Source organism: Vanessa cardui, chromosome 25, assembly GCF_905220365.1.
Source record: "Vanessa cardui chromosome 25, ilVanCard2.1, whole genome shotgun sequence".
Classification (NCBI taxonomy): domain Eukaryota; kingdom Metazoa; phylum Arthropoda; class Insecta; order Lepidoptera; family Nymphalidae; genus Vanessa; species Vanessa cardui.
Window position 1 is genome coordinate 4,248,514 of NC_061147.1, and position 20,506 is coordinate 4,269,019.

Consider the following 20,506-nt stretch of genomic DNA (forward strand, 5'->3'; position numbering starts at 1 on the left):
GACTTCGCTTACGTTTTAGGGATGCCATGTGTTAGCCAAAAAAGTAACCTATGCCCTTCCTTGGAATTCCAGTTTGCTTCACACCAAATTTCATCGTATTCGGTTCAGTAGTTTGGTAGTGAAAGAGCGATAGATAGTAAGATTAACTTTCTCATTTATAATATTAGTATTGATAATAAATATGAAGAGTTAAATAATAAATTATTTTTACGCCAAAACTCTTTATTTTCAAACAAAGCATTGACGCGCCGTTATGACATCTGCGAAACGCCCCTTATTCCTAGTTACAAGTATCTGTTGTCGCAATTCGAAATGAAATAATCAACGCCCCTGTCCATACGTGAATTCATAAATCTGATTACACAATTGTTAAGCTCTCGCTACGATTTGTTGCATATATCACAATAATTAATATATTCGTAATACTTCCTATATCGTGTCAGCAGACGATGTCACAGAAATCATTTGAAATGGCAAAACATATGCACGTTTAAAATTTATTGAGGAAAGAGGTTGTCGACCTCTTTTAATCTCACATCTGTGATATCTGATAGCAATTCTTTAAAGATTAACTTTCTTAAATTGTACACTACAAAACTTGTAAGCCACTTACAGTTATGTCTTAAACACAACAAACGCATCAGAGCCAGCAGTGTTCTGTAAACCTCTCCATTCTCGAAAAAGGAAGTTTAATTTTTTTAAGATCTGGGCGGTTTACCTATGTCAGCAGACTAAACCATAATCTGCGAAGCAATGGATGATGAGTATGATATTGCAACTTATGAAACGTATTTGAACCAATCATTTCCGATAGTGACGGACATTTTCCGTGACTTGCATGTAATATAATAAAATTTTTTATTATATTACATGTTTTAAAGTTATTTTGACTAGCAGCAAATAAAGTATTAACTGAATAAACAAAGAGAATCCACCAGCCCTGGCACTTACCTATGTTCCTAAATTTCTCTGACTAACTGTGTAGCTCACCTCAAATATAAAAATGAAAACAGGGTCAATTTGGCGCTAAAATAAATAGCGATTAGCTGAGAAAGGTGGGGAGGCCTTGACTCTCAAACTGGACCTGCGACCAGTAAATGATAATTACAGTTTTTATTATGTGTCTAATTTATCTGGGTATGCATTTTTTGCCCTCGCAAAACTCGTTCATGATACTCGGCCTTACCTAGGTTGTATGTTAATGGTGACACTGGTTTTCGATTAGATGTGTATTCATTCTTTAGTTTTTAAATACCTATAGATATAATCATGTCAATCATGTTTTTTGTTGAAAACGCATTTGGCAAAATCGACATTGTAAATGAGCCTTAACTATCAGCGAGATAAACTCTTCGTTCATTCTCATATTGTCAGCATTCAACGATACTCTCAATTAACTTACCAGTTTGTTTAAAAACAACACTAATTGCTATTGGTTTAAATAGATTTCACTAGTAAAATATTTTATCTTCTCTGTGTAGGTATTTGTTATCTGCATAAATTGTACAAAGTAATCCGATGGTTTATTTAAAGTGGAACAATGCGTGTCTTGGCAATACAATCGGATCAATCTAGTCTTAAATACATTTGCGTCTGTGCTGAATGCGAATGTCCTTATAAGAGGTAAGTTAGCGATCATTATTTCACATTGACCTATTTCAATAAAAGGATATTGATAAGGCAAATATTTATTAAATTGATTACTAGCGACCCGCCCCAGCTTTGCACGGTCGTAATAGTAATACTAAATATACTGCAGAATTTGTTTATTTACGATATCACATTACAAACTTCTATAATTATTTCTTAATATATAATATTGTCCATGTATTATATACAAAAACCTTCCTCTCGTATTACTCTATCTAATAAAAAACCGCATCTAAATCACGTAGGAATATAGGGACAGAGAAAGCGACTTTGTTTTATACTATGTGTAAATGATATAATGATAAACAAAATCAATATCGTAAAACATTATTTTAAGTAATTTAAAAAACAATACCCATTATATCAAAACAAACTGGTATTATTAAACATAATAGGAGTGAAATTTACCGAACTGTACCGCCAAAGGCAATTTCATTTATAAATATTTGAACATGTTTGACAAGTAAAGCAGGAAATTGGCAAATGATGATATTGAGCAAATCCATAAGGTCGAAACCCGCTTCAGTGTTACTGCCAGCTGTAATGTATTCGAAATTACATAAACATCTCGTAATGTTTTCAAAAGCGATCACGCAAATCTTAGGACATTGAGAGCGACTTGAGAAATTTTGGATAAAATTACGATCTAGCGCCAGAAATGGCACCCAATGCTAATTCAAATTACATTATAAAGAAATCATAATGTTAGTCATCTCTCAAATCATAATATTACTAATTTATTATTCGTATCAGCTGCTGTGTGGGGTGTAAGGGGGCGCAAACTACACCTTAGTGCCCCAAGCCAACCTCACCTGCCCGTGGTGCATCCTGCCGACCAGCAAACGAGGCTCTGGCGACCGACTGATGGCGGTATAACCATCAACATAATAGGCGTAGCTAAATACCACAGGCCGGTGACGGGCAGCAGCGTCACCGGTGCGAGAAGCTACGCCCTGCGATCGCCAACCCGCCTGCCCAGCGTGGCGATTATGGGCACAACCTCCACATACAGCACACACGCAAGCCACGGCCCCCAGTTCCCGGCAGCCCCGCTATTCCTCGTCATGGTGGCGACGATGGTAACGGCGGGACGGGGGGTGCTAAGAATCACCGGGCTACGGGAGGCCACCACAACCGACTGACCCTTGCGACGTACAACGGACGCACGCTACGGCTTGACTCGCATCTAGCGCAACTTGAGGTAGAACTTGGGAAAATTAGGTGGCACATATTAGGGCTATGTGAAGTCCGTAGAGAGGGAGAGGACACCGTAACCCTCGAATCAGGCCACCTAATGTACTTCCGAGAGGGTGACCAACAATCCCAAGGTGGCGTTGGGTTTCTGGTAAATAAGTCCCTAGTTGACAACGTGGTGGAAATCTCCAGTGTGTCGAACAGGGTAGCGTACCTCATTATAAAGCTCACCGAGAGGTACAGCCTCAAGGTGGTGCAAGCGTACGCACCGACCTCGACACACCCGGACGATGAAGTGGAAGAATTATTCGATGACATATCGAGGGCCCTCCACTTCACCACGAAAACCCACTACAACGTTGTCATGGGGGACTTCAACGCTAAAGTGGGAGTACAGAACTGCAGCGAATCGGTAGTAGGACCCCATGGACTTGGAAGCAGGAATCATAGGGGGCAAATGCTTGTCAACTTCCTCGAACGGGAGGGGCTCTTCTTGATGAACTCCTTCTTCAAGAAGCAGCCGCAAAGGAAGTGGACGTGGCAAAGCCCCGACACTATGACGAAAAACGAGATCGACTTCATAATGACGGACAAGAGGCATATATTCAGAGACGTCTCAGTGATTAACAGGTTCAATACCGGTAGTGATCACCGACTCCTCCGAGGCTCTCTGAATATCAATTTTAAGGCCGAGCGCGCCCGTCTGATGAAGTCCACGCTCCGACCAAAGCTGCTCCAAACCATTGCGGGATCTGAAACATTCCAGTCAATCCTGGAGAACCGATTCGCTGCCGTGGAAACCACAACGGACGTAAACCAGAACCTCGAAAAATGTAGTTCGAATTCTCAGGGAAGAAGGCACGAGATATTGTGGCATGCAGCGTAAGGGCAGGAAGTCGAACCTTTCGGAAGAGACTTTGGGGCTCATGAAGAAACGACGTGAAAACCCACCTGTCACTTCGTCAGAGAAACGGCAATTAAACCAAGAGATCAGCAGGCGCGTACGACACGACCTCCGGTGCTCCAATACTCTTGCAATAAAAAGAGCTATTGAGCAGAATCGGGGGTCTAAGGTGTTCGTACAATCTCTTGGAAGGAGCCACCTGACGAAGTTGACCACAGCAAGTGGAGAAGTCGTTTCTTCTAAGCCGGCAGTACTTTCGGAAGTAGAGGACTTCTACGGCCGGTTATACGCATCGCATGCATCTCGACCTGATCCCGAAAATGAGGATCCTAGAGCTACATTAACACGCCATTTCTCCGAAGACCTGCCTGAAGTCAGTATTGGCGAAATCGAGACTGCTCTTGGACAGCTTAAAAATGGAAAAGCCCCTGGAGAGGACGGCGTTACCACAGAGCTATTAAAAGCGGGAGGTAAACCGGTACTTAGGGAACTTCAGACGCTTTTTAACTCTGTCCTCTTCGAAGGGAGAACTCCGGAGGCGTGGAGTAGGAGTGTGGTCGTCCTGTTCTTCAAAAAGGGAGACAAAACCCTGCTGAAGAACTATCGTCCCATATCCCTACTGAGCCATGTCTATAAGCTGTTTTCAAGAGTGATCACGAACCGTCTTGCGCGAAGATTCGACGAATTCCAACCCCCGGAGCAGGCCGGGTTTCGGACCGGATACGGCACCATAGACCACATCCATACAGTGCGGCAGATTATACAGAAGTCCCATGAGTATAATCGGCCCCTGTGTCTTGCATTCGTGGACTATGAGAAGGCCTTTGACTCGGTTGAAATCTGGGCTGTTCTGGAGTCCCTGCAGCGTTGCCAAGTTGATTGGCGATACATCCAAGTGATGAGATGTCTCTACGAAGCTGCCACCATGTCCGTCCGAGTACAAAATCAGCAAACAAATCCCATACCATTGCATCGAGGAGTGAGACAAGGGGACGTTATTTCCCCCAAATTGTTCACTAATGCAATGGAGGATATGTTCAAGACGCTGAACTGGAAAGGACGTGGCATTAACATCAATGGCGAATACATCTCTCACTTGAGATTCGCAGACGACATCGTCATCGTGGCAGAAACGCTGCAGGACCTACAACAAATGCTGAACGAGCTGGCTGCTTCTTCTATGCGTATCGGCCTACGGATGAACTTGGATAAAACCAAGGTCATGTTCAATGAACATGTTCTACCGGAACCGACTACGATACACGGTACCGTTCTCGAAGTTGTTCAAAAATATGTCTACCTCGGGCAGACTCTGCGATTAGGTAGAAACAACCTTGAGGACGAGGTGAATAGAAGAATTCAGCTGGGTTGGGCAGCGTTTGGGAAGTTACGTCGAATCCTAACATCGTCGATCCCACAGTGCCTTAAGACGAAAGTCTTCAATCAGTGCGTCCTACCCGTCATGACATACGGAGCCGAAACGTGGACACTCACGACAAGGCTGGTCCACCAACTTAAAGTCGCTCAGCGTGCTATGGAAAGGGCTATGCTCGGCGTTTCTTTGAGGGATCGCATCAGAAATGAGGTTATCCGTCAAAGAACCAAAGTCATCGACATAGCCCACCGGATTAGTAAGCTGAAGTGGCAGTGGGCTGGTCATATTTGTCGTAGAACCGACAACCGTTGGGGAAAACGTGTTCTAGAGTGGAGACCGCGTCTCGGCAAACGTAGTGTAGGACGTCCTCAGGCACGGTGGAGTGACGATATACGCAAGGCGGCAGGCAGGAGCTGGATGCGAGTAGCCGGAGAAAGACCACAGTGGCGTGCACTGGGAGAGGCCTATGTCCAACAGTGGACAAAAATAGGCTGTTGATGATGATGATGATCAGCTGCTATATAAAAAAGGATTAAATAACAATAATGTTTATTATTTAATAAAGTTTCCATTTGATGCAATTAACTCTGACGTTAATGGTTTGAAACAATTTTGCCTCCGAATCAATGATAATATTTGTCAACTTCGTAAGCCGATCCAGCAAATTGATATTAAATTTGTTCAGAGGAATTTATAACATACAAAGGCGACCCATTTCATTTCACTGGTTTACCAATATTACCTTCATCGTATTCTGTCAGGTAAGATGAGATAAAGATGTCCGTGTAAAATATAAATGGGACGGTTTTTGGAATAAATAACGCAAGGCTCGAGCGAAATGTCGGACTGTTTTCTGCCCTATCCTTCTAAATCTCTAAGGATTTCATAAAATCCTACAAAATAAAATATTACCTTTTTTTTTAGTAATAATTGTAATAACTCTTATTGGTTAATTCAGGAAATGAAAGTCAAGAAAATTGTACCAGTCGTCAAGTCTTACGGAATTACTTGATCATGCGCAGTTAATTACACAAATATGTCACTTGTAAATTGTAATACCTTTGATCTTATGTAAGTGTATAAAACCTGACGTTGGGTTGCAGGTTTTGCAATCTGATCGATTAATAACTTGTAATATATTGTGTCATAAAAATTAAGCCAGCCGTTACATTGTAACTATAAAGATTTTGTATGTGATTGTTCAAATTTAAACAATTTTGCATACAATGCTATCAAACTATACTTTTAAACTTTGTTGAATTTCCTTCAGGCGTTCTAAGTGGATTTAAAACTTTTAGTGGAATTTTTCTTCGTGCCAACCAATGGCATTTCAACCAGCTCACGAAGTAAATACATATGCAAGTATAAGATACGAAAATAATAATGTTGCAAGTCAACACGTGTATTGAATCGATATTCGTATCTTTCTTCGTAAATTTCGTAATGTATTTCGTTTGTAAGCCAATTTTTAACGAATATAATATACTTTCATCATGTAGACATAACACGAAACATGAGAAAACCTTGCTCCACTCGGTTTGTTATTTTTATTAAGCAAACACTGAGATTAGTCGGACCTCTCAAATGACTTGTTCGAAAATATTTATATTGGTTTTCTTTTTCTTTGCGTTCCGAGTAATTTCTATTATTATTTCGTACGTGCAACATATTTTCTGAGGAATTATAATTGACAGCAACCAGTAAGGAACCTCAACTGATGTTTGATGCATGATGACTTAATAAATACTCATTGAGAATTATCGTGCTCTCAATTTTTTGTGCAATGGAAATAACAGCTTCATTTCCAACCTGTATTGCTCCGATTTATTCAACAATAATACTGTTTCTTTCGTGTAAATCTGTATGTCGAGCACGTCCAACCGCTACTTGCTTTGCATCGATTCGTTTTATTTCCCTGATAGCGACTTCGAGTGCTTTCAAGACACAATATTTTTGTCTCCCTCTAATCATAACGATTTACATAAACGTGAAAGAGACGAATGATATTACCGTAGATAATTTTATGAAAGATATATTGATACGGAGCGCGTAACACGTTCACCTAGTTAACGCTATTACTTGTTATTGCAAATGGTCCGTTGTCCAAAACGCGTAACTGTTTTGAACAATTGTAACTAAGATTATGAATGTTGCAAAAATTACACCTCGCTGTTAGGACATGCGCAAATCTATTGACAAAACGTTAATATAAAAGCGTCCACTTAAAAAATACTTTTGAACATTGTTCTCTCTCCTTCCTAAATTATGCAGTTGATACTGATTGTTGTATTTTATCTGTTTTGTCATTTGAGTAATTTGCTTTAAGGAATCTTCATCAGTATGACATACATGTAATTAATATGCAAAGTTGTCAAACGGACAAGTTATCAGTGTAAGCGAATGGCAGTTTAAGGCTAGACGCCGGTTTCGGGTTATCGTAGCAGTGGGTCAACCGCAGACCGTTGCGACGCGGCGCCGCCGGCCTTGTGATCGCGCTTCTATTTTCAATTACATTTATTCATTCCACATTTCTTGGATAGCTTATTTTCCAATAATTTTATCTTAATAGAGATTCTCTAAGCTGATTTTATATTCGTGTCAATCTAGTTTCTGTACTTAAGTTAAGCTTATAAAATAACTAGTTACCGCTCACGACTACGTTCTCATGTCCTTGCTCGGAGTTCAAGTTTGCTTCATACAATATTTCATCGAAATTCAGTTCATTGGTTTCGTCGTGAAAGAGCGACAGACAGACAGAGTTACTTTCAAATTTATAATATTAGTTCATATTTAAAGTCATATTATTAAATGCGACAGAACTGCAGTGCGATTCTGCGATAAAAAATGACTGTGTGTCTCACTCGTGAAACGTTGACAACTGACTTAAAGTGATACGCTATTTTGATACGTGTATCTAATATACTTTATACTCAGTGTCACATTTAACATTCTGACATTCTAAAAACTCTGTTCGGCGGTGAGATTCGAATTTCTTGTTACAGAATAGTCCTACTGATAATCGTTTGTTTTGCATCAATAATGAAGACATTTTATCCATGACAACAGATAGTTACCCTGGTTTCAATCTGTCAAAATTCAATAAGAGCGGACTGCTCATATTAAATAATTTTGCAAGTTTTACTTAGCTTTATAAATCTTTTTACGCGTATGTATGTAATATTGGCAAATGTAGTATTGTTTTAAGTATTAAGACTGGGTGCTGGTTTTGTGTTTGGTCAATCGAGGACCGGTTTTAACGACCTTGCGCAGGCGCACGTTCACTTGCCGATCTAAGATGCTTTGAAATATTTGTCAATTGATTGTTTTTATTTTTAGTGTCTGTCAGCTGTGTTCTGTTGATAAGCTTTTGCAGCCTTTTGAATATTAATTACTGCGATTGATTTTTATTTAGAATCTTTGTAGTGAGAAAGTATAGTCAATACCCAAGATTTACTAACCCCAAATAAAATCTCCAAAAAATTAAAGAAACAATCTTCACGTTCTACTGCTGCTGTTTTTTGTGTGACTTTTGTCTTTATTAAAACTAAATCATTGTGGACAGCTATCATCGTTATTGTTAATATAATGGCATTGACCTTCAGCAGTATATCACCTTGAGCGAATCCTATTGTTGTCAAGCAACAGGTGTTTCACGCTATGCGCGATGTGACGCACTAAAACAAGCAGCACAACAGATGGTTTATACAACACGTAAGGTTTCACAGATTAGTGGCGATACGGGAAGAAGCATATGGGACTCGGCAGAGGATGTCAAGATTAATATCCTGCCAACAGTAAAAATTTACAAAAATTGGGTCCGTTTAATCATATATACAGATTAAATATCAACCTAGTTTTTACCTAATGATTACTACCAGGGAGTAGTACAAGTTAGGGTACCTAATATCGAAGAGAAGAAACTGACCATTATATAGAAAGCATTTCTTTTTTTTATATCTGCTAGCAAAACAGCGCTTGTTTTATTATGGCTCGAAGACTTTAATGTTATTATGCGCTAGAGCACGCTTTCCATTAAGCGACACGTCGCTGACTACGCATGCGTCAAGCCAGTCGCTCACGGCCGTTCGGTTGGGCCGCACGCGTTTCCTCTCGAATCTCTTGATCGATAAACAATTAAGATTTTATACGTCACCAAGTTTTAATTCGAACGTTGAAGTGAACAGTGCAAAAACAAATGTTCTGTGCTTAAACACTTGGACTTACCAAGGTTGAATGTGTTGAAGTGAAAAAAAAAAATTGGAGAATCGCGAATGTTTTGATACCGTCACGCTTGTTGATTGTTTTTTATCGGTACTTATGCATTATTATTTCCCCTATTAGTATATTTAAAGTGACTTCGAAATTCAAATCTTATTTTTATATTTTTGGTGTCTGGTATAATTTTGTCTCGTATGGAATAAATACTCCTTTCGAATATTATGCATAAAATGAATCATTTATATATATAAGGATACGAAAATTTGTGTGGGATTTTAGCCCACTTGACGCCTTATGTTTCCTTCAAGTATTGCAAGTAGATATCGTCGAAGGTGAAATCTTAGTTGAAAACGAATCTGAGATTCATCCGAACCGGCTATTGTGTTTTTCATCTTAGATAGAACAATAGAGAATTTGCGGTCTTTTTATAGACGAGATTTATATTTAAATTAATTCATTTTCGGAATATGAAATGCATTTTAGCTTATTAATTATTATATAATAATATTATAATTTGTCAATGTCGGTTAATGTAAACAGGAAATATCAGCGACAGAAAAATTTAAATAATGAACGCTTTATTTTTGTCACCTCCGTAATGGTCTCAATAACTTGGAAATTTCGTGAGAGTATATTTTATCAAATGATAACCCATAGCAATATATTTTCTCACGCATTCGTTATCAATCGAGATATATCGAGTGTGAAAATAAAGTTGGAGAGTTTGCGAAAAACTGTTGTAACTGTATCATTGAATTGAATAATTTTATTTATTATTCGAAGTGCATGTGAATTCAATTGAAAACTTTCGAGATCTTTTGGTCCAAATAAAATGTCGATAGTCTTCTAATTATTCTTGCTAAGTTCGTTTTTTTTTGCGATTGTTAGCATTTGACTTTTGACATCAAAAGTACAGATAAAATCATTTACAGACTTAATAAGATGTTCTTAAGTGTTAATAAGATGTTCGATGTCTAGTAAAGATCTCTTCATGTATTTGATCATTCCTTCCAAATACGCGAATAAGACAGTATTTGTAACCTTCTAAAAAAAGTCGTTATTCAAAAATAAAGATTTCGTAGAAGCCTTTGAGGCTATTTATCATTTAATTATATCATTGTTTGGAACCTTGTTTTGATAAAACAATTGGTGTATTGTTTGTCTCCTTGCAACCGAGATATCATATCTGAACAAGATAATCGTTACTTGCTCTTGGTCTCATCACCTTTACAACGAATACGGAGCAGTTTGCGACAGCTTTGTTTTCATTTATTATTACGTAGTCTAATTAAGCTCGAGTTTTATATTTATGCAAATTAATTTTCATTGCATTGTGCAACATTTCACTACGATATTTGATCTTTATATTATCTCTTTCTTATAAATTGTCTATTAAATGCAGGTTATTAGGTAATTCGGTTGCTTCATAATCTTTATTAGAAATTTAATTAGGACATAAAAGTGATTCCTCATCGTAAGATTTATCTTAATATACGTCTTTTATGAATCGTAACTTTTTTAAATGTTTTTATTCCGTATTAATGCTGGTGTCTATACAGTGGTTATAAAAAAATGAAAGCGTTAAAACAATATCTATGTTCAGAGCTGAATTAAGATCAGCTAGGCTTGTCTAGTTCCTGATTTTAGTAAAAAAATAATTACCGTTAAACTACAGCTTGAAATGTGAGTGAAACCATCAGATACAGTTGAAATAGACAATAAAAGATTAATTAGTACTTCCGCGGTGCAATAAAGTGTTAACAATGAATTACGAAAAGCTAGCTAGAGTGTTCTAGAGGAAGTTCGGGCCAAATATCTCGTTTCATAGCCGAGTCTCATTAAACATTAATTACAAAGCTATTAAACCGCGCTGATTTCTCATCGTATGTGTAAAGGTCGACCTTTTCCGGAAATATATTATGTTTAGCATCATTTCATCCATTTTCGTTCTAGATTTTATGTAATACATTTGTTTTTGCATTTCCGTCTATTGCATTCATTTGATAATTTATAGATTTCTCTTCTTGGATAATTTTTTTGATGATTATCAAACGATCTGCGGCAGTGCCACTAAAAACTGTTCAAGACGGACTTTTTTTTAATGGACTTCTTTTCCAAATAAACTATAGTAATCATTATGCTTTCTACGGTTGAAAGATTACGTCTGTACTGATATTATAAATACGAAAGTAACTCAGTATGTCTGTTGCTCTTTCATAACTGAAATGAACTGAATCTGATAAGATTTCGCATGAAGGAAGAAATCCTAGAAAGTATATAGGGTACTTTTTATACCAAATACCTGACAATAAAAATCCCCCAGAATTGGAGTGTCATCGCGGGTGACAACTAATTTCATATTTTCATATATTATATAATGTATTAAAAGTTGAGGGTCTGTTTATAAAATTAAAATAACCGCTTTATACCTAATGTATATTTATGAATGATACAATATACCAAATTAACATTGTTTACATTTTTGGCTCGGCTAATCTCTGGAACGGCTGGACCGATTTTGACGGGACCTTCAATGACTGAAAGCTGATTTAATAAGAAATAACTTTTAACTGTTGATTTAATAAAAAAATTAAATACGCACGAAGTCGCTGGCTCAAGTTTCATATAACAGGTATGATAACAAAAGTGTCACTGTACTATCATTTATCGTTTTCTTGATATAATCGTTATCAAATTACCTGCTATGTACAATGTTACTTGAATATCAATACTAATTGATAGAATTATCGCATGGCACGTCATTAAGACTTGCATTAGATATCGCTAAAGGCGTTGATGTTATAATTAATGATAATGTCAATTAAAAATGAATCATCGTAATTATTTAAGTTAATGAGAAAGTTTTTTTTGTGACTTTTTAACCCAATGGATGATAATATTTTTTTGACGTAAAAAAAATTATTTATTTATTATAGTGATGTTCTTTTAGGACAAAACCGCTGAATCGAATTTGATGAAATTTGGTATGAAGCAAATATGAACTTCAAGAATAGATATAGGCTTTTTTCCCACATGTCAACCAACACCCTAAAACACGAGCGAATCCGCAGGTGACTACTAGTATTATAATAAATATTAGATTATTGAATAAATATTAAGATATAATGATACACCAATAGTAGAGTAAGTAGTAACTGTACTGTGCAAGCCAATGGTCCATTATATCATACACGATATCAATAGTAGGAACTACAGCATTTATCATACAGATTTGAACTGCCCACCTACTCACACGAAACTCGCCCCTGAATAAATAAATTCGAGAAGGTGAACGTGTCGTTAGTTTGAATAAAAGGGCGTTGGATTTATGAGCTCACGTAGCCGTAATGCGTTCGCTTAGTCCGCATGGCAAGCAGGATCCATTTCGAGTTTCGAGACAATGTCACGTTTACTTCGCATGCAAATATTTTATAAATTTATAAATTAATCGCACAGCTTCCACGTCTGTAATGAAAACATCGCTCATAGCAGTAGAGTATTCAACCAAATCAAATCAAATCAAAATAAACTTTATTCAAGGCTTTTACAAGCACTTTTGAATCGTCATTTTACAATTAAGTGAAGCTGCTGAAGGGTTCGGAAAGTAGATTCTACCGAGAAGAACCCGCAAAAACCTCAGTAGTTACTCTTTTTTAAGTCTGTTTGAGATGTACCTGGTATATCTATCTTTTTTTTCAACTTTTTTCTGCCTGTTTGTTTGTTTGTTTCGGCTAATCTCTGGTACGACTGAACCGATTTCAACGGGACTGATTTCACTGGAAAATAGTTGATTACAAGTAGTAACATAGACTACAATATAGCTTTTTTTGTTAAATTCAAAACGCGTACAAAATCGCGGGAATAGCTTGTGTGCAAAACTAAGATGTCAGCATCAGTTAAACTGAAATAAATAATACATAATAATATTAAGTATTGTCTGGTAGTAGAATCTCTGAGACGCAGATGGTACTTACCCAAATAATTGCCTACTAAGTAAAAGTGCCAAAAAAAATGTTTTGTGTCCGTCACTTTCTTTAAAGTTATGTTATTGATAATGATATATGTATTATATTAATTTCCATTCTATTTCGTGTATGCTGCGTAATAATTTCATAAATATGAAAATCATTATATAAGGAATATAAATTCGCTTTAAAATATCAGGAAATGAGCGAAGCATCGCTTAAGACTTACGAGCTATTCATTTGAAGATGATTTATGGACGGTAATAGATATTCTTTGGTATCTTCCTGACAAGGAACTATTTTTCGTTCTTTTTGGTCATTAAATTTATCGTTTCCGAATGCATAAACACTAATAATAGTTTTACTTTACAGTTTAAATTTAAATGAACACACAATGTCGCTTAGTACATTTTTTAAATTACTCTTGTCAAGAAAATGTCTGTCATTGAAACATGATGTGCTCTTGTAGTGTGTGTGTGTGTTTGTGTGTTCAGTTACCTCTTGAACTCTTAACTTCTTCTTAAGATATGATCGTGCCGTTATTTTTGCGGTTGGATGGATTCGGTAATATTTGGGTCACAAAATTTTGGAGTGAATTTTCCCCTAGGCGTAATTGGCAGCTTATTGGAATTGTATTAACGATCACACGACGTGTTCGAATATTGAATTTCGGTTTTTTTTACCGAAGAGTCGATTTAAGTGCGTATCGAATTTAATAACGTAATTGCCATTTTGATATTCGCAATGAAACGGTTGCTGGTTGTTTTCGTGTCATACAAGTAGTCGCCTGCGGTTTCGCTCGTATTTTAGGATGTTGCTAGTCATGTAACCTATGGACTTACTTAGAGTTTAAATTTGCTTCTTACCAAATTTCATCAAATTCGGTTCAGCGGTTTTGGTCGTGAAAGAGCGACAGACAGAGTTACTTTCACATTTATAATATTAATACAGATTAATTGTAAATAACTAAGCATATTTATTCCGAACGAAATATATTTCTTGTTTATAACCGTGTTTATGAAGCAAATGAATAAACAATTGGGCTAATAATTAGCGGAATTGTTAAGTGATTACGTTCGTGTTTACTCAGCTGCTGTAGTTACGCTTGACTGAAATTGAATTGTGAACGCGACCTTTTCAAGTTTGAGGCTGATTCCCTTTTCCCATTTAAACTATTATATCGAATTCACGGTCGATATTGTTTTTCATGCGCCAAAATGACTCGACGATTAAGATGAATGTTGAAGTCGTTTTATTCATTTGTTTTTTTTTTGTGTAATGGTTGTCTTCATCTTCCTGTCTTGCTTATATTAGGAAGCAATGATAATAACAATGATAGTGAGCAGACCCAGTGGTTAGAACGCGTGCATTCTAATCGATGATAACGGATTCAAACCCAGACAAGCACTATTGAATACTCATGTGCTTAATTTGTATTTATAACTCATCTCGTTCTTGGCAGCACCGTGAGGAAATCTGCATATGCCTAATTTCATAGAAATTTTGCCATGTGTGTATTCCACCAACCCGCAGTGGAACAGCTTGGTGGAATATGTTCCAAACCTTCACTTCAAAAAGGAAAATAGGCTTTAGTCCAGCAGTGGGGAATTTACAGGCTGTTGTTGTTGGTATAGAACAAAATATTGGTACAAAATAACATTTCTCTTTACTTGTTATGATTATGTCACTTGTCAATCTGATGGATCAGATATTAGTATCACACGTCTTCCTGAACTCGTAACCAGCCTCTCGTAATTGACAATCTCTTTCCTTGATATCTTCTTACAACAGATAAATGAGGTTAAGGAAAGCATCAATGACATGATATGACGTGATTATAGATTACATCTAAGCCCTTTCACGGAATAAAACTGCCATACCGACACGAGAAAGGAGAAGTCTTAGTACGTTCCGATGTAAAGTATGAAAATTATATTTTATAAAATTTCAATTGTCATGCTACCTAGTAATAAAAATATGCAAGTTCATCAAAATAACAAAAGTCTAATTAATACACCAACGGCATGAAACACCTGTGGAGATGTGACAAGATAAACAAAAAAAAAAGATATTTCTGTCTTGCTAGTGTTAGTGAAGTTCTTTAAATCAATAAATGTATTGATATTTAAATCGAGTTTCGTAAATACCAATTTGTTGTTGTGTATGCTACGTCTCGTTTAATCCAGTTTTTATTTTGTATTTACTATCAGTTTGAAGTAGATCGTTCTTAAAAGCGTCTAAAGTGAATTGGATACATCACACTTGTATTCTTTAGCAGCATTTACCCTTTACTTGTTAAGTATTTTCGAAACGTACTCGAGATCTCTTTCTTAAGTTTCAAGATATATTTTTGCTACATTTTCAATTGAGTTCCATTTTTAAAATACGATGCTTTTATTTACTATTAAGTACCTAGAGGATAGCACTATTTTCTTATATAGAAAGAATATCCATCCATGTTATAGTTATGCTAAGATGAATTATACGGTAAAGTGTTATGCGTTTGTACGAGTATGAATATATCTTTGTATGTTTTCAAAAGGTTAACAGAGTGTGCAGAAAGCTGTACAGATTTAAGATCGTTATTTGCTTAGCGAAGCTGGTCACTGTTTCGTCTTGCCTGGGTCAACGTCCACGACTACACATCGACGCGACGATGTTAGTAGGTATTGCTCGCATCTCGAAAGGCACGGATTACGTACAAATGTAATTTATTTTCGTATACTAATAATCGCACTTATTTCAAAACGTTTCCTTGTACGTAAAACAGTGTAATTTCGAAATTTAAAATGTTTATAGAATCTATTTTATATAATATTATAAATGTGACTCGGTTAGTCTATTTGTCTGTCGCTCTTTCACGATCAAACTGCTGAAGCGATTTTAATGAAATTTGGTATTAAGCAAATTTGAACTTCAAGAAGAGACATAGGCTATTGTTTTGCCAGACACACGACGACCAACCCCCCTTAAACGTAAGGGCGGCCGCGGGTGACTTACTAGTTTAAAATAATTTTAAAAGTATGCAGATTTTTTTTGGAATAACAAATATATAATATGCCAAATTTAAGGAATGCAAAGATTCTTATGGCTTGAAGGTAAAAAAGAAAAAAAATGACATTCGAAATAAAATATGCAAATATTCATACCGGATGTTAACATATAGGTAATCAGATAAGTAAAATTTTATTACTTTGAAATTAAATAGAAAATTCAAACATGACATTCGATGTCGTTAAGTAACAAAATCGCTTGGCAAACTAGGTAACTTATGTCTATATTTAAAATGTAAACAGAACCTAGCGCTTGATTTAACCTGTACAGCTTTCTATCTGTTCTGTAAGTGGTACGTGCTTGAAGTGGTCAGACTTTTACACCATTTAAGAGCACTCGCATAAACTTGGTATGCAAATTAGAGTTGGATTTTTTTTTCAATTCTCGAATACGTTTGACAGTAATGTTCCTGTTTTCTTTGAGTTTTTATCGATAACGTTTACGTAACTACAATGAATAAAGATAGCACAGTATCTCATTTTGTAAAGTCGCCTCACACAAACAAACACATGTACTTCGTAATAATTATTAATTTTATTTATCTATCTATCTTTTTTTTCTCTTATATTTATTTGTATTTATTAAAATTTTGCTCAGTTCCTTATATAAAACATGGTGTTATGAATCAAAATGAAAATAAACTTTATTCAAGTGGGCTCATACAAGCACTTTTGAATCGTCAATTAACAATTAAGTGAAGCTACCACCAGGTCGGAAAGTAGATTCTACCGATTCTATGAAAGAGGAGATTCCCTCTGACAGAAGTATTTATTATACTCACTTGAGTATCTAACTTTAAATATGCTATGTCTAATGTGGTAAATGATAAACTTTTATCCATACTAATATTATAAATGCAAAATTAACTGTAATAATCATCTAATCTAAGTAAAACTATAATAATAATCTAGAGCCTACTAGGGTACAGGCTTTTTGGCACCTCTTTTGTATACCAATCATCAAATATTTTAAGTTAATTTGTAAATATTTATATTCATATTATATGCGAGAAATGCTGCCGGAAAAAGCTTGTATTTTATAAAATAAATTCGGTTCTCATTGCTGCAACTTTCGTCTCGTTACGTTACGTTATTTATTGTTATTTGTATCGCGTAAAATTTTCAGACGGTTCAAAGTACTTAAGTCGGAAGAATATAAAAAGCGGTACGAAACGTCGCTAGAATGTAAAACAGCTTGTCACAATTCATAATGTGCAATACTACGCGAAGTGCACTCGTTTTGAACCGATGCTGACTAAAGACTCGCTGACGGCTGTCATGACAGACAGAGCCGAAGTATCGCATTGTGTCCATTGTGTACGTTCTGAACACAGAAGTCATCTTGAACGTGTTACGAACACGTATTTTCCAGCTGATTTGTGTTAACTAAGTATAGTACCATCGGCAAAATTCGTAAAACCGATCACATCCGAATTAATATTTATTTCTTATGTGAATATGATCTTTACACAAACGTACCTAATAACTTGTAATATAACGCAAGAACTTACATGCACTTGATTTCCCGAGTTGAACTGACGCGAGAGTCTATAGCGACGAATAGCGTCGAATGGCGCGATAGGGAGCTATTTCTATTTGTTGTCTAATATAATCGGTTGTATTGAATTTGCCGATGCTACATCTAACTTGTGTCGTACTATAATTGTAGCTAGATTTTAGTCTATTCGCTTTCATTAGAATTTCTTACGATTAAATTGTTTCCAACGTTCGATTTCGTTACGTAATTATTCAATCATAGATCACAGATTGACTTTAGAGGAAAAAAACTTGATCATCTCGTCAAATTGGTCATTGACAAAAACCGCGACCAATCGTAATTTACCGACACATTTTTTGTTTAACAATGAATAACATTGAGTTATCTTGACGTCTTAAATATTTTTTGCTTGTTCACGCGACTTGCTAAGATCAGAAGGAAACTAGAATTAACAATATTAGGACTTTCTTTCCTTACATTACAACTGGCTATGTCGATATGTTTTAATGCCTACAGAACTCTATTTGATGCAAATTATCCAATACGATTTTTTACGTCTCGAAATTTGATTGAAAAATATGATCGTTTAAGCCAACGTCCTCAAACGATCCTAGAATCGAATGTAGCGTTACTAAGCCTGTGAACCAATGCGAAATGTCGAAACTTGTTGTCGCAACGTCGGACAATCGCCGATTCGCCACGTTACGTCACGGCCGATAGATGGCGCTCTCACTTTCACTGCACGTGATTATAAAGTCGAGAAAATGATATAATCGGTACTGTGCAGTACTGATTATTACTCTGTGAATTCCCACACACCCAAAATACCGTCATTTATAATATTCTTAATTCGTAGAATTATAGGTATTTATTTAATTATTACGGATTACCAAAATGACGGATGAATGGTATAGGTACTCATGAAGTGTTTAATTGCCATACTTTTATAAACCATGAGATGTAAAAGAAACACTAAGCTTTTCTTATATTGATTTACCTATATATAGACTTATCTTTTCATGAAAGCCATTCTCTTCTAGACAACCATAACGTGAATAGAACACACAAATATAATAGCGACATACATGATAGTCCATACTTACTAAAACCAGACGCAATAAAAAAAGTAAAACGGAACGAGTAAAGAAATTTTACAGTTTGTAGGTAATAAACAGAAGGTAACATCTAATTATGATTATGCCACGTCTAAAATAAAATTTTAATTTCGAAAACCATCTCGAGAATCGCAATTAATGTTAATCCCACAATTTCTCGAGAAGTTTAAATCAGAACTGTTAACCTTACATTCGAGTTGCGAAATGAATTTAAAACTTGTTCAACGCTCCTTGACATTTTCGAAGGTCAAAATTTTAGTACATTAAGTTAATTTATCGTCTTGGAGCTTTTTTTTAAATTGTAACCAATAAATTTACACGATTTAACGTTTAATAAATCTGCCCTGTTTTATTATTCCTCGCAAGGTCCATGTTTTCATAATGCGGCTCCATCCGTAAAGCTAGAACAATGTGTGTTTTATGTTTATCCACGCGAGCATGTCTTGCGAAAAGTATCCTTGAAAACATGTCGTCTTTATAAATCCAGCGTATAATAGATATATGAGATTCGTATCAACGTGTTTTAGCTCTAGTTTTTCGAATATAGAAATGTATACCACATGTATAGCTTAAATAAAAAATGGGTCCCAAAATACATTATTGACATTTTCTTCTATTTGTTGTGTTTAGTTAAGAACTTAATAAAATACAACTATAAAACAGAACACATAGTTGTTCTGTTAATCCTTCATGTCTGGATTGTTAATAGTAATATAGTGCGATTTCCCGGGCTCCGATGTCTTAAAAATTTACCAGCCTTAAAATTTTACGCTTGCTCAAGTCATAAATCGCAACTAAAATTTCAATTTCTATGCGAATATTTTATTCAGTATCTACTGTATATAATGTGGGAGTTGTTAAACGTTAATACCTCGATGTTTGTTTTTACTTTCGCTTTCACCATCGAATCGGTTTTTGCTAAAGCAATTGCCAAAATTTACTTTTATTGCATCTTTTAATTATCTTCAGTATTCTGCTTAAAATAAATCGTTTTTCTTTTATTTTATTCTAAAATTTACTTTCGCTATTAAATTAAAAAGAAATAAAATTACCATTAATGTTAAACAGTATTCTGAAATTGTAATGGTTACCTTAATCGCAAAACCTGTTTCCTCGATCAGTCATCCCGAGGTCGACACGGGTCATGCTGACAATGACCTTTTTAGGTCAGAGGAATACCAAGCGGCCTGACGGATATTGCATGCACTTCCTCACGTGTCTTATCTCTTTAATCATCCACATCACGAAGCCAGAGATGCGGAAAGGGCTTTAGCAATTTTGTATAAATGTCTTGCACAAAAATAAATTTTAATCAAGTTATTTAAAAGTAATCGACGTAAAACATTTAAGGAGTTAAATAACCCAAGGTAATGCACGTTTACTTTATTATAACCACGTCTTAAGCAACTTATCGCGGTACATTAATTGGCTTACCGAAATAAACACTTATCGTTTATCGAACTTGTAAATAGCTTTACTTCATAAGGCATTGAAATTCAAATGAGCAATTTAGAACGTGCTCAGATATCAGCGA

At 35.9% G+C, this 20,506-nt stretch overlaps 1 protein-coding gene across 8 annotated transcripts in view; it reads left to right on the plus strand.

The window, feature by feature from the left end:
- LOC124540529 (IQ motif and SEC7 domain-containing protein 1) overlaps nt 1–20,506 on the plus strand; it is a 184,569-nt gene that overhangs the window by 107,208 nt on the left and 56,855 nt on the right. For 3 of the 8 annotated variants that reach the window (XM_047118174.1, XM_047118173.1, XM_047118178.1), the window contains exon 1: nt 9,184–9,434. The exons of 3 other annotated variants lie outside the window; for them this stretch is intronic. Coding sequence is in view for 1 of the 5 variants with exons in the window: in XM_047118176.1 (XP_046974132.1) it covers nt 1,541–1,623 (83 nt within the window). In the remaining 4 variants the exon portion in view is untranslated. Of the gene's footprint in view, nt 1–1,398; nt 1,624–9,183; nt 9,435–20,506 lie in introns of those variants that run through there. 2 more of the 8 variants (XM_047118176.1, XM_047118175.1) reach the window with 2 other exon arrangements.